Source organism: Suricata suricatta, chromosome 7 (assembly GCF_006229205.1).
Source record: "Suricata suricatta isolate VVHF042 chromosome 7, meerkat_22Aug2017_6uvM2_HiC, whole genome shotgun sequence".
Lineage (NCBI taxonomy): Eukaryota > Metazoa > Chordata > Mammalia > Carnivora > Herpestidae > Suricata > Suricata suricatta.
The window spans coordinates 135,900,180-135,914,272 of record NC_043706.1 but is presented as its reverse complement, the minus strand read 5'-3'; the positions used below and the strand labels follow the sequence as shown (position 1 = coordinate 135,914,272).

General features: G+C 45.3%; 1 protein-coding gene across 8 annotated transcripts in view; it reads right to left on the bottom strand.

The window, feature by feature from the left end:
* Window positions 1-14,093, bottom strand: part of ZDHHC14 (zinc finger DHHC-type containing 14) — a 271,981-nt gene that overhangs the window by 112,215 nt on the left and 145,673 nt on the right. For 5 of the 8 annotated variants that reach the window (XM_029944128.1, XM_029944129.1, XM_029944130.1 and 2 more), the window contains exon 2: window positions 4,551-4,711. In XM_029944128.1, coding sequence (XP_029799988.1) covers window positions 4,551-4,711 — 161 coding nt within the window. Of the gene's footprint in view, window positions 1-4,550; window positions 4,712-12,790; window positions 12,984-13,567; window positions 13,714-14,093 lie in introns of those variants that run through there. The other 3 variants (XM_029944133.1, XM_029944132.1, XM_029944134.1) reach the window with 2 other exon arrangements.

Below are 14,093 nucleotides of genomic sequence, written 5' to 3'. Positions count from 1 at the left end.
CAAGTCCAAGTGTGGCAACCCTCACTCCTGCCCCCACCCCCGGCAATCGCTCATCTGCTTTCTGTCTCTAAAGATTTGCCCTTTCTGGACACTTCATATACATGGAACTACACAATAGGGAGCCTTCTGATCTGACTTCTTTCACTTAGAGTGTTTTTTTTTTTTAATGTTTATTTTTTGAGAGAGAGAGAGAGAGCATGTGAGCAGGGGAGGGACAGAGAGAGGGGCAGAGAGAGAATCCCAAGCAGGCTCCTCATGTCAGTGCAGAGCCCAATGTGGGGCTCGATCCCATGAACTATGTGATCATGACCTAAGCCCAAATCAAGGGTCAGATGCTCAACTGACTGAGCCACCCAGGGGCCCCTCGCTTAGTGTGTTTTTAAGGTTTACCCATATTGCAGCATGGTCAACACTAGGCTCATTTTTATAGCTTCATAGTATTCCACTGTGTGGATATACCACACGTCATTCATCAGTTTGCCTGCTGGTGGACACGTGTGTTGTTTCCAGTTTTGGGCTTTTAGGTACAATGCACACCAGAGACATATGTTGTCACTCCTCTTGGATATATACCTAAGCATAGGGCTGCTGTGTGATAATCTGTGCTTGACTTCTTGAGGAATTTTAAGAAAATGTTTTCCAAAGTGGCTGCACCATTTTACATCCCCACCAGTACTGTGTGAGGGTTCCAATTTCTCCTTATCTTCACCATCATTTGTTACCGTCAAGTCTTTTGGATGAGAGCCTTTCTAGTGGGTGTGAAGTGATACCTCACTGTGGTTGTGATTTGCATTTCCCTTTTAACTAGTGATATTGATCATCTTTTCACGTGTTCTTTAGCCATTCATATATCTTCTTTGGAAAAATGTTCAAATCCTTTGCTCATTTTTAATTGGGTTGTTTGTCTTATTATTGAGTTGTAAGAGATCTTAATATATTCTGGATACAAGTATAAGATATATGATTTGCAAATATTTTCTCCAGTCTCTGGCTTGTCTTTCTATTTTCTTAATGGTATCTTATAAAATTTTTTTAAATATTTATTTTGAGAGAGAGAGAGAGCGAGAGCAAGGGAGGGGCAGAGAGAGAGAGGGAGATACAGAACCTGAAGCAGGCTCCAGGCTCTGAGTTGTCAGTATAGAGTCCAACACGGGGTTCAAACTTGTGAACCATGAGATCATGACCTGGGCAGAAGTCAGACACTTAACTGACTGAGCCACACAGGGGCTCCTAATGGTATCTTTTTAAAATGTTTATTTATTATTTTCAGAGAAAGAGAGAGCTCAAGCAGGGGAGGAGCAGAGAGAGGGGAGAGAGAATCCAAAGCAGGCTTTTCACGGTCCACACAGAGCCCAACGTGGGGCTGGATCCCACAAACCATGAGATCATTTCCTGAGCCAAAATCAAAGAGTCAGACACTCAACCAACTGAGCCACACAGGTGCCCCTTGAAAATGTCCTTTGAGGCACTAAAATTTTTAATTTGATGAACTCCAATTTATTACCTTTTACTTTCTTTATAGATCATGCTTTTGATGTCTATGTAAGAAGCCTTTGCCTAACCTAAGGTCATGAAAATTTTCTCTATGTTCCTTTCAGAAGTTTAGAGTCTTAGCTCTTAAATTTAGGCCTATAATCTGTTTTGAAATTAAACTGTGTATATGGGACGAAGTAAGGATTACTTGTTACGGGTTTCTTCAGCTTTTCTATTTCTTTTTGAGTCATTCTTTGGGTAACTGTGCCTATCTAATACTTTGTCCATTCATCTCAGTTGTCTAATTTGTGGCATAAAGTTAAGATCCTTTTAGTATCTGTAGGGTCAATGGTGAGGCCTCTGCTTTCATTCCTGATTTTGGTAATCTGTACCTTCTCTGTGTCTATTTATCGAAGAGGTGGGGGAAAGTATATTTAAGGGTATATAATTTTGTTTGTCTTCTCAAAGAACTAACTTTGGGTCTCATTGATTTACCCTGTTGTTTTCTGTATTCTACTTCTTTGATTTCCACTGTCATCTTTAATACTGCCTTACTATAGCTTGCTTTGAGTTTAGTTTGTCCTTTTTCTAGTTTATTAAGGTGAAAGTTTCAGTTACTGATTTTTTCCCATACTTCACTCCAAAGCAAACTGGCCCCTCAGACAGAGAAGCTGCTGGTTCTCAGAGCTTACCCTGTCCAGGTAGAACTCCATCACCTTTGGAATTCGGGTAGGGATCGGGGCAGCTCCAGGTAGAATGTCATAGAGACCCACTCTACTTGTCCAATAGTTTTTCATGAATAATGGGTCCTCAATACATTTCATAATCATGAAATGATTATGACTATTTTTACCAATTTTTTTTGTTGCTCCTTGGGGGAGGGATGTGCAGAGCTAACTTATGTCTGCCATGCTCACCTATCTCTAAAGCCCCTCTGCTCTCCCTCACAGGAAACAAGATTCAGTTTCATCCTCTTCCCCATCTAGTTCTCTCATAGATTCTGTGCCTCTGAGAGCATGGGGCAGAGCTTGTTTTAAAAATGCTCATGTTGAAAAATACTGCTCTTGGGGCGCCTGGGTGGCTCAGTTGGTTAAGTGTCCAGCTTCGGCTCAGGTCATGATCTCACAGTTCATGGGTTGGAGCCCTGCATCGGGCTCTGTGCTGACAGCTAGCTCAGAGCCTGGAGCCTGCTTCGGATTCTATGTCTCCCTCTCTCTCTGACCCTCCCCTGCTCGTGCTGTCTCTCTCTGTCTCTCAAAAATAAATTGAAAAACATAAAAGAAAAAAGAAAAATACTGCTCTTAGGTTATCAAAAAAAAAAAAAAAAGCACTTCAGTGAATCACTCAACCTCCTCAATATTAACAGGGAAGAACGGAAACTCTGTGCTTCTTAGAATCTCCATTTGTAGTAGAGAATTCCGGGGGCATGTTTGATCACCCCGGTTCCTAATCTTGTTGATTTTGCAGATGCTCCTTGCACTAACCAAGAGGTGACATAGAAAATAGGATCACAGCAGGAAGATGCTTCAAGGCCAGCGTGAAGAGCTGGGCTCTTTGCACACTGCTTGAGTCGAGGATTTTCAAGCTGTGTGTTAATGTGACGTGGGTACAGACGGTGCAGTTTCCATACACCCAGTTCTGTTCCTGAAGGAAACTGGGCCTGTCTCTCCCCTGTGACACAATGCCCTGGAAAGAATAAGGGCTGAGACCCAGGAGACTTGGGTTCCAGGCTCTGGCTCGGCCACGTTCTCCCATTTAGCCTCTTTGAGGCTCTGTTTCCTTATTTGTAAGATGGATGTAATAATAAAGTCTGCCTCCCAAACTTGCTTGGATATGATCAAATTCAGCAATAGCCATGGGTAGCCTTTACAAATGATTCACATGCTATAAGTGTAAGGTTTTAAATTATGAATTAATTTATAATTAATGTTGATATCCCAAGATGGGGTCACTAAGAGAGAGAGATGGTCTCTCCACCTGACCCTTCCTTCTGGCTTCTTTGCAACAGGACAAAAGAAGGCTGCAGCCCAGCAGACCACCAAACACTCCCACCATTAACACTCCCGGCGTTCGCGGCCCCCCTCCTGGACAACAGGGATGTAGGCAGATGCTCCGAGGACGCAGTCATGCTTTGGTACTTGGGGATGGCCGACCACACCAGGCGCTGCCTCTCAAAACCCACGCTTGTATTTCTTTACACTGCAAAGCAGGGGGCCTTTTGCTGAGGGACCCTGGAAAGGGAAGCCCATGGCATAGGGGGAACAGCAGAAGGGAACTGCCAGGTGGGTTTCCATGCTGCAAAACCACGGACTGATCATGCCATGTTCACACGGAGCGATCACAGCCCTCTGCCACTCATGTTAGATCATCACCGCACCGGCGCCAAGCCACACGTGCACGAATGCAAATTTTTAAGAGCAACAAGCAACTCTCTTTTTTTTAACAAAAAATACAGCTTTAAAAGTTTGCTCTGGGAGGGATCAGGATTTATTTTTAATATATGTTTCAAAGTGCATTGCTGTCAACTTTTTATCCTAGGATTTCAATAGCTTAGGACAACCAAAGCTATTCATCTCACTATATATCACAAATACGCATCTTGGCCATGCCTTCATAAAGGAAGTTCTGTGACCTTGGCTGGGTAGCATAGACAGCAGGGTCAGATGTAGCCTCTCCAGGTCTCTGTTACAGAAACTGGCATGAAGGGTGATGATTACAAAGGGAGCTGAGACAGTCACTTAAAACTATGGGTCTTTCCTAATAAAGTCTCCTTCTCAGAAGAGCTTGGGTTTCGAAGAAGCATTGGGAAACAGAACTTGGTGGTGGCCCTTACGTGATGGCATTGCCAGCCTGCCTCCAGCATGCCAGCCCCTGGGCCTTCCTCCAACCACGTCACACCCCACCTCTACTTAGGTCATCCTGCTGTGGCCGGAACGAAGGCTCCTGGGACTCCTCTCCGGCCATGCGTCACCATCCTGCCTGCCCCTCCTGCACGGGCTCCTGGGCCTGTCCTCCCACACTGTGGCCAAGCCCAGGTGGGAAGGGACCCGAGGCTAAGGGCAGACCGTCAGGGTTACCTATTTGCCTTTCCAGGTCGGCGGCTTCATCGGGCGTGGCTCGTGGAAGGACTCCCGGGTCACTGAAGCTGGTGCGAAGCAGGGTCCCCATCACAAAGAAGAACAGAATGCCACCAACCACGGGGATGGCGGGGGTGATTTTCACTGCTAGATACGGGCAGCTGCCAACAGGTTGGGAGGGCAGGAGGGGAGGGGAAAAAGAAAGGAAATATAATGTCAGTAATCAATAGTGAGCAGCCTATATTTTCCAAGAAGCCAAGAGCTTCTTCAGAGGGGCAAAATTGATTTCCATTAAAAATTCATCTATGTTAAGCATTTACATTTGGGGAGGTCTGCAATTCTCTCTTGTGGACAGCTTAACCCTCCCCTCCGAGCCACAGAACCCCAGGCCCTCCGCTCCCACAGTGCTGCTCAGGAAAGACACCGGCAGAGGAGAGAAAATCATCCCGCTTGCACAATCAATGCGGGACGTACAGCGCTTGTACCCTGTGCACTGACAATATAGCTCCGAATCTGTGCAGTCTTCCCAGCGGCCCCTGCGACTGCACAAGAAAGGAAGACGCCGGCTTAGAACCAGCTTCCCCAGACCCAGGCTTTCCTTCCTGAGTCAAACACCTTCAAGGCACAAAAGCTGAGAAGTGCAAGTGCACCCTTAAAAGGCAAGAAAGCATTTTTCAATATTTTGGAACTAATGTATCCAAAAGAGGTTAATGAGCTATGGAAATGAACTTGCAAACCAGTTTCTGAAGAGGATTAAAGGCACTTAGGCCACTGGAATATAACAAATTCCTGCTTTCTAGAAGCCACTTGAGCTACCGATTGAAGAGCATGGCCCAACTCAAGTCTATGAAACCCCTTCACCACCTTTCAGTCCTAGGACTGCAGTGAGGACTGTGAAGAGTCAGGGAGACTCAAGTCTCTGCCAGCTGGGCTCTGGGGATCCAGGCACCAGGGCAGCTTTCAGCACCACCCCCTGCCCACTATCGCTGTCCCTTGACCCCACCGAGGTGGCGAGTGGCAGAGCGGGAACTAGCTCAATGCCAGGAGCTGAGTGAGGGTGGGATCTGCAATGACCATGGCCAGGCTGTTGTCCCCATATTCAGTAACATCATGGGCGTCATCAGGGAACACGGCAGGGAATCATGGAATCGTTGTATCTGGGATGGAAAGCACCTCCTGGGCGGTCCACCCATCAGGGAATACTCTTGCAGATATTCAAGCCGAAACAAAGAGAGGAAAGCTTTGGTCAAGACAAGGAGGCGGACAGGGGGCTTCGTCTTGGGAATGTTAGGGACAAGCACTCCATGCCTTGTAGTGCTTGCAGAGGACATGGTGAGGTCTCTGGTGGGATGGCAAGGGGATCCTGGCAACAGTCCAGGCCTCAAGGACCACGGGGCATGATCCCCTCTGCTGAGGCCAGCATCAGGCGTGTTTGAACGCCTGGTCTTGAAGAGGCATGGTGAATGAGACTGAAGACTAGGTCACAGTAAAGCTGACTTTCCAACAACTTCAAGAAAGCGGATGAGTGACCCACAACACGACTAGGAGGCCTGGCCTGCAGGCAGGCAGACTGTGGTCTCCAAGAAAAACACCTGATTTAGAGACACAACAATCTGTGACGTTTCTAACATCTCTTTCATCCTTCCCATACCAACTGCCCTGCAGAAATGGAATGAAACACCCATCACCAGTCTCTCATGTCACATTTCACTCGCTGGATTGTCAGTTGTGACTTCTCTTCATGGGACTCACGGGAAACCACAAAAAACTGTTCAAAGTCATTCCTGCGTCAGTGTGACCCTGCCCAAACTTCTAGACACTGAGAGCCTTTTTGAACAACCTCAGAGATTCTTGTAGAACGGTGAATTTGGCAAGGAGAGCCAGAAGATACACAGAACGTGGATAAAAGGAACACAAGATGGTCTAACCTAAAGATAAGCACTCTGTGAAAGCATTCAGTTAAAGTATGGAAAGGATTTTTTAAATTCAACTGATTTTGTTCTGTGTTAAAAAAAATCATTGCTTTCTTTGAGGGTTTTCTGGCAAATACTAACATAAATAATACCCTTTAATGAGCTTCCAGTTTTTCTAAAAAAATGTGAAAAGCTTCAAGTTAAATAAACAAACATTTAAGAGACTGGGGATACCATAACCTGGTAAATAGAACTTACTATATACTCATGGATTTGTAAAGGGAACATTTTCTTGCAATAGGAATTAGACAATTAGAAGATTTTAAAAGATGGCCCCGCTCAGATTCAATATAAAGTGACAATGAAAAGCACATTTACTACTGAATCAAACTTGGAATCCAAGTGTTCGTCTGGGGCTGAACCCCAGCTCTGTGACACGATGGGGAGTGGTGGGCTTCAAGGACAGGGCCCCCCAGGGCATGTCTGTTACATTGTTTAGAATGTAAGCCCACACTTGGATGGTGACAGGGAACTTCTATGGATAGCTAGCAACAAAGATCAATGACTGCATGTCTATTGATTACATCTCTAACTGTGATATCATCCTGGAGTTAAGAGCAAGGAACTCAAACTCTAGAGGGTCATTAAAAGGTATTTGTGTCATAAAGTACAGCATTATCTTGGTTATGTTTATTGTCATATAAAAAACCACCCTACCATGGTATTAAGCCTTGAAAATGTGTTGGTGTGCCACAATCAGAAATAAACACAGTCCCTATCAAAGGCATAAAACTGACCCTGGTACTAATAAATTTCAATTTATTTACATTAGCTTTAAGATATTTATTTTTCCTTTCAAGTTTTTATTTAAATTCTAGTTAGTTAATATATGTGATTGTTTGGTTTCAGGAGTAGAATTTGGTGATTCATCGCTTACATATAACACCAATGCTCCGCATAACAAGTGCCCTCCTTAGTGCCCATCAGCCATTTAGTCCATCTCCCTGCCCACCTCCCTTCCAGCAACCCTCAGTGTGTTCTCTATAGTTAAGAGTCTCTTATTGTTTGCTTCCCTGTCTTTTTCCCCCGCCTTCCCCTATATTCATATGTTTTGTTTTTATCTTTCTCTGACTGACTTATTTCATGTAGCATAATACAGTCTAGCTCTACCCACATCACTGCAAATGGCAAGATTTCATTCTTTTTGATGGTTGAGTAATATTCCACATATACATGTGTGTGTGTGTGTGTGTGTGTGTGTGTGTGTGTACCACTTCTTCTTTGTCCATTCATCACAACACTTGGGCTCTTTCTCTAATCTGGCTACTGTTGATAATGCTGCTCTAAACACTGAGGTGCATGTGCCCCTCTGAATCTGGTGTCCTAAATTTTTTTTTAGTATAAAAGAATCTACTCTAAGTGGACTGTGTGTGTGTATTCTTTTTTTAATGTTTATATTTTGAGAGACAGAGAGAGAGCGAGCAGGGGATGGGCAGAGAGAGAATCCCAAGCAGGCTCCGTGCTGTCAGCACAGAGCCTGACATGGGGATCAAACCCACAAACCGTGAGATCATGACCTGAGCCGAAATCAAGAGTCAGATGCTTAACCAACTGAGCCACCCAGGTGCCCTGTATATATTCTTATTACAAAATGGTTAGGGAAATGATTAATTGTGTAGAATATGATTTTCTGTAATTTAAATTCCAAATTCAACAGAAGGATGCCTATTTGAATAACGGCAAAGAATAAAACAAGTCAACATTTCTCCTCTTTCTTATTATTAATGAGCTTGAATTAGAGCCCATTGGAAAAGCTGTTACGCAGCAGCACCCAGGGCACAGCAGGGCAACATGACCGGGCAGACCTCTTGGTAGGATGTGACCCACCATGGGTATTTCGGGCTGTGATTTATCTGTTCCATTTGGCTTCTCCAGGGATGAAGGGTACTTCAGTGCTGTCAGAAACCCCTTGTGGAGGTGGTTTAGTGGATCTTAGGTTACGGCGAATCTTTCCCTTTTAGGTCTGAAATGTTACTTGGTTGACCTCAAAGGATGCCTGCTCAAAGTCCCAGAGGTCGCCTCCACATAACAAGATGTATGTAGCCAATGAGCACGCCACGTCCTAAACAGCTTCATGTTGTCCCAAGTCCACTACATGTGGGGATGTTATCTTCAAGGGCTGCCCATTTCTCCAGGCTGACCGCTCCAGAGTCTCCCAAAGCCTCCACCTGCTTCTCCCCACCTCCCACCAAGGATGTCCACTGCCCCAGTTTGCTAATATGTGACCATGAGAGATCACTTCCTTTAACTTGAGTGTTCTGTCCCCTGGAACATTCTCATCCAGGAGCCAGTACATTGTGGTCTGAGTTATTTGCACTTGGGTGTAGATTATTTACGACCTTCCCAGGAAAGATGAAACAGGAAGAGTCTAGTTGACAAGTGAATGGCAACTACCCACCAAGGTTCCTGCTAACAGTGAGGGATCACACATGAATCTGAAATACAACTTTTTTGGTCTTCCTTGAAAACCTGCTCTTGCTCCTGCCCCTGGGTAAAAACTCGGGCTGGTCATGAGATGAAGGTGACAGGAAGTTGTTTGCTCACTGTAAGTGGCAAATGGTCTCATTTAAATAATTAAAAATGTGGCAATCCAGTTAATGGTGGAGACCTCTAACTTGGCCAAGGGCCGTTTCTAGCCGCTGGTGGCTGGAGATGAAAAGACGAGTGGCAGGAAGGGGACCGGCAAGTGTTGGTTTGAAAAGCCCTGTTGCAAGGTGGCTTTGCACTTCTGGGTCCCCCAGATGTTTAATCTGGCTCTCTCTGGAGTCTGTGAGTTTCTCAGAAGCCCCCGAGGGAACCTCAATGCCCCATGGGCACCACATGATCCCTCCCCCTTCCTAGAAAGAAGGCAGCCTTCCTCCTGCCCAAGGCCCACTCTTCCGCCTCCCTTTGCCCCGCCCCATCCTTGCAGGCACCTCATGGAGTAACTCCCACGCACTGTAGTCCTCGGCTTCTCTGGCGCGGGGGACAGCTGGAATGCCATCTCAGCCCCCTGGCTGTCACGCCCCCACTTGAATCTGCCATAACCACCCGTCAGCTCGAGACCACGAACCTCTGCTCCAAAGCCTGTAATGACTCCCCTTTTCCTGCTAAGTTTATGTTCTTTCTCAGGCATCATGACCTCTCCGCCTTCCAAAACAGGCATCTGCTCACCCAGCCCTTGTGGCTGGAATGCCCCGACACCCAATGTTCAAGTTCCTATAAAGACTTTGTGAAAATTTTTTCTTGGCTCAACCCCAAGCAGAAGTGATGGCTTCTTTCTCTGTACCTCTGTAATATTTCATTTGTTCCTCTCTGTGGTACGTGTGGTGTTGGTGGACATGCCCCATGCACCTGACTGGACTGGAGGTCCTGGAAGGCAAGACTTGACCCTGCTCATTGCTGGGTCCTTCACAACACCCGGCACAATGCTTCACATAGGGCAAATGTCTGGAAAATAACTTGCTAAGTGACTGAATGAATGAGCCCCATTCAACTGAATTTTATAGTAACAGGGAAAAGAGGAGGAAAGTCAAATCAGCCATGCTTTCAACATCAACAATGCATCTTGTGTTTAGAACTCATTTTTCTATCTTCTAGGCCTGCTAGGTACAAGCTTAAGGGAGCTGCAGGAAACTTCCTTCAAACGGGTGCTTAGCATATGCCCTGTCGAGGAGGCTTCTCTGGCCAAGAGAAGGAGTAGATTGTCCCTGGTCCACTGAGTTGAGTGTGCAACATGCACACATCCCATGAGCATTAACTAGAACCTCTAACCCCTCACCCCACGCCATGCCCTAAAGTCCTAGCGGATAAAGCGCCTTACGTTGGTATGACTTTGTACAATACTAGGTGCTTGTGACAGTCCCCCTGTCCAACCAGCCTCTGTGGGACAAAGAACAATGTCCAGTTTGTCTTTGAAATCTTGGACAATGCTCTTTATACAAAGCAGCAGAATTCACGCCCCTGAGCAAACGATGAGAACACTGCTACCCAGGCACCCTCCAACGGCTGCTCAGAGAAAGCAGAGAACACCCGTGGTCCTTCTGGTAAAGACCCTGCCCACGACAGTGATCACTAGACCTCCGGAAGGAGGCAAGACTAATGGGAAACCCCACATGCCCGCCCCAGCAGCTGGCACGGCTTCCTAGCCCAAGCACTGCCAGCGGCCAAGCAGATTCTTAGCCTGAGCTCAGACAACTTGAAAATGGCTCCTTCACATTTCTGAGCAACTGCGCCTGGGATCTCCAATTCTGAGCGCCATCTGTGAGGAGGAAGACTCCTTCCCCCGAGGGCCTGGATGTGATTCAAGACGATGATGCAGCTGTCAAAGATATAAACACCAAACGGAGTCTTTTTCCATCTGAAGACTTGTGACCTACATACAACCCAGGGCCTGCGGAAAACAGGCTACGAGCATCTTAATCTTCATAAGGCTCAATGGGAAAGTGGCAGGAGGGGGAAAAATAATCTAAAAGCGTGTGTTTTCATAACATGAAAGAAATGAGCTAATTTAGCACCAGACAAAGGAAATGCTAACATGATAAAAAGCCATTACGGTACCCCCCTCCCCACAGTGCACGTCAGTGGGGCCTCTTAAGCTCTGGGTGTGATGAGTGAATACCCAGCAGGAACTGTCGCTGCCTTCAGGGTAAAGATTAGAAAATGTGGCATCGCCAAAAGGATTAGGAGGGATATTTTCACTTCTACTAGCAGTCTTCCCAAAACTTTATAAAAAATAATTAATTCTGTTTTGATGTCTATCCATGAAGGGTGAAACTATTATCTACCTGGATGTTAGGTTTTCTGAGACTATGTACTCAGTGTGTTTTGTCATTAATTATGACTTTTTTTTTTTTAACCATTAAACATATACCGACATCCCAGAATCAGTACCGTCATTAATTCTGCATCATCTTTAGAGACTGGTTCGTAGGTTAGAATTTGACATAAAACTGATTCCTTGGATGAGGCTCCTTGGACTAAATTAATTTCTGAAACATTTCAGATAGCAAATCTGGATTTCATTATTGGGTAGTCAGGTCTCTCTGTTTTTCCACAGGACATTCTTTGGGGGAAGATTAGCTTTACTTAAAATGAAAAACAAAACAAAACATTAACAAGATGTAGCGGAGACATTAAAACCAAGTGGCCTTTAGAACAAAAAGTAGAGAATCTTTTCCCATCTCAAAACGATTCGTATCATCTTCTAAATTTTGTTTTGCCTGCAAATGGATGCATATACAGAAAAAAATCCTGTTAATTGCGGCTCATGACCACTGACCACAACACGGCCCACATGTGATCTTCGTGTTCTGTCTTGTACACCGGAAGTATAAACACCAGATTCTTTACACACAGAAAAAAGAGTCGTGCACTTGAAGTTTGTACAGGAGGGGGAGGTGGCCTCCCTTCCGTGATGCTGTATCTAGCAAAAGACATTTCTATGTTTCAGAAATCACAAAGTTACCCTGTTATTTTAAATTCCAGAATCTTGGACACAATGTCTTTTGGTAATAGATAGTTAAGGCAAATGATCATAAAATGAAATAATCTAAGCCAATGACTCACATGTCTGAAATAATAACAGAGTAGCCTTGTGAGGGGTAGAGGTTGTGAGGGTTATAATAAGAATGATCTTTCTTCTTTTCATATGAGTCATTGTAAAATAAATTTATTTTTCATTTATAGGCAGGGACATAAACATCATTCATTGTATGATTTGTCCCTTAATCACACATTTAGAAATAAATGTACTGCTAGAGGCCAAAGATAAGTGCACCTTCCCTAGAGACAAATAGAGAAAAAGCAGATTCAGAAATAACATCCACTCACAAGTCTAGAATGGGGGGAAACAACAATGATTTCATAAAGCTCCCAAGAGTACTACTTCCCTATTGGCCGCCTCCAGTTCTGAAAAGCCCCCTTCTTACTAACTGACCATAATGATGATCTATGAATATGATCTGGAAGGGAGGAACTTTTTTAACTTGTAGTTTATTTATTTTGAAAGAGAGAGTGAGAGAGAGAGAGTGAGCACACGTAGGGGAAGGGCAGAGAGAGATTGAGAGAGCGGGAGAGAATCCCAAGCAGGCTCCACACTGTCAGCGCAGAGCCTGATGCGGGGCCTGAACTCACGAATCTTAAGATCATGACCTGAGCCAAGATCAAGAGTGGGCTGCTTAACGGACTGAGTCACCCAGGTGACCCTGGAAGGAAGGAATTTAAATAAATGAATCCAGGGAAAGAGGGGGAGATAGATCAAAAGAAAACTGTGAGGAAAACTCAAACCCAGAGAGGTGAGGTGGGTGAGGGCACATCTCCACACACATTTGTAAACCATTCCGGGGCAGGCGAAGCTCACGGACTCAGGAGAGGACAATTGCTAAGGAATGTGGTTTGTCCCCGCAGGCCTCCCAGAGGGCTGTGGTCACTGCAGGCATGTCCCCCAACAGCACAGTCTTGCCTGAAGCCTGTACAGCTCCTGTGTGACAAAATCAAGGGTCATTATTCTGAACTCGAGGCCTCCCAGACCACCCAGACAGATTCCAATGATAGCCACAGAACCTGAGAATCTGGAGTTTAAAATACACCTTTCAAGTCACGACACGCAAACAGCCCAACATACCCATCCACTGCTGAGAAAGTCCTAGACCTGGTTAGGAGGATGGTGGCATTTCAAAGCTTTTGCCAAGTGATTTTTGAATTTGATTGAAAATTCCAGGAAGCCAAAGGCTTCAGGCTAGTGTGTGAATCACAGGGAGGAGAGCCAGTATTTCTCTGTCCCAAGACCGGCTCTTTAATGATACGATTACTTAGGTATGGCAACCTAACATCCCAGATTTTCCATTAGAGTCCTAACTCAGACGACTCTGTCATTTTCAGATGGAGTGTGGCCGTTGAGCTATTTGGCCACGGTAGGACCATCACTTTGCTTTAAGTGCATCTTGGACCCATAAGAAAGGGCAGGACCAGAGAGGTCCCTGCAGAAAGGCCCCCATCCCTGCGACTTGCTGAGATTGGAGGTGGGGGCTCCAACAGAGGGGCAGGAGGAGAGACCGTACTCACCCCAGCCCTAAATAGAATGTTAAGTCTGGTTGCTCAGACCGTGTGTCACACATGAAGGGGTGTCCGCTCCAACTCCATTTTGGCAACTCTGTACAGAAGTCTCAGCAGGACGAAGGTTCTATTCATAATTCTGTATTTCATCAAACCTGAGGGGCCAACATTTTAAGATGACTCACTGAAGAAAAAATATGCCAAATAAGACAATACTCTCTAATCACTTGGGACCTGTATTGTACAGGTATTGAGAAAGTTATTTTAGACTTACATAGCAGGAATTTTTTTTAATGTTTATTTATTTTTGAGAGAGAGAAACCAAGTGTGAGTGGGGGAAGGGCAGAGAAAGGGAGACACAGAATCGAAGCAGCCACCAGGCGCTGAGCTGTCAGCACAGAGCCCAATGCAGGGCTCAAACCCCCGAACCATGAGATCATGACCTGAGCCAAAGTCAGATGCTTAACTGACTGAGCCACCCAGGTGCCCCCTAGACAGCAGTTTTAAAATCATGTATCACTATTGTGCATTTATT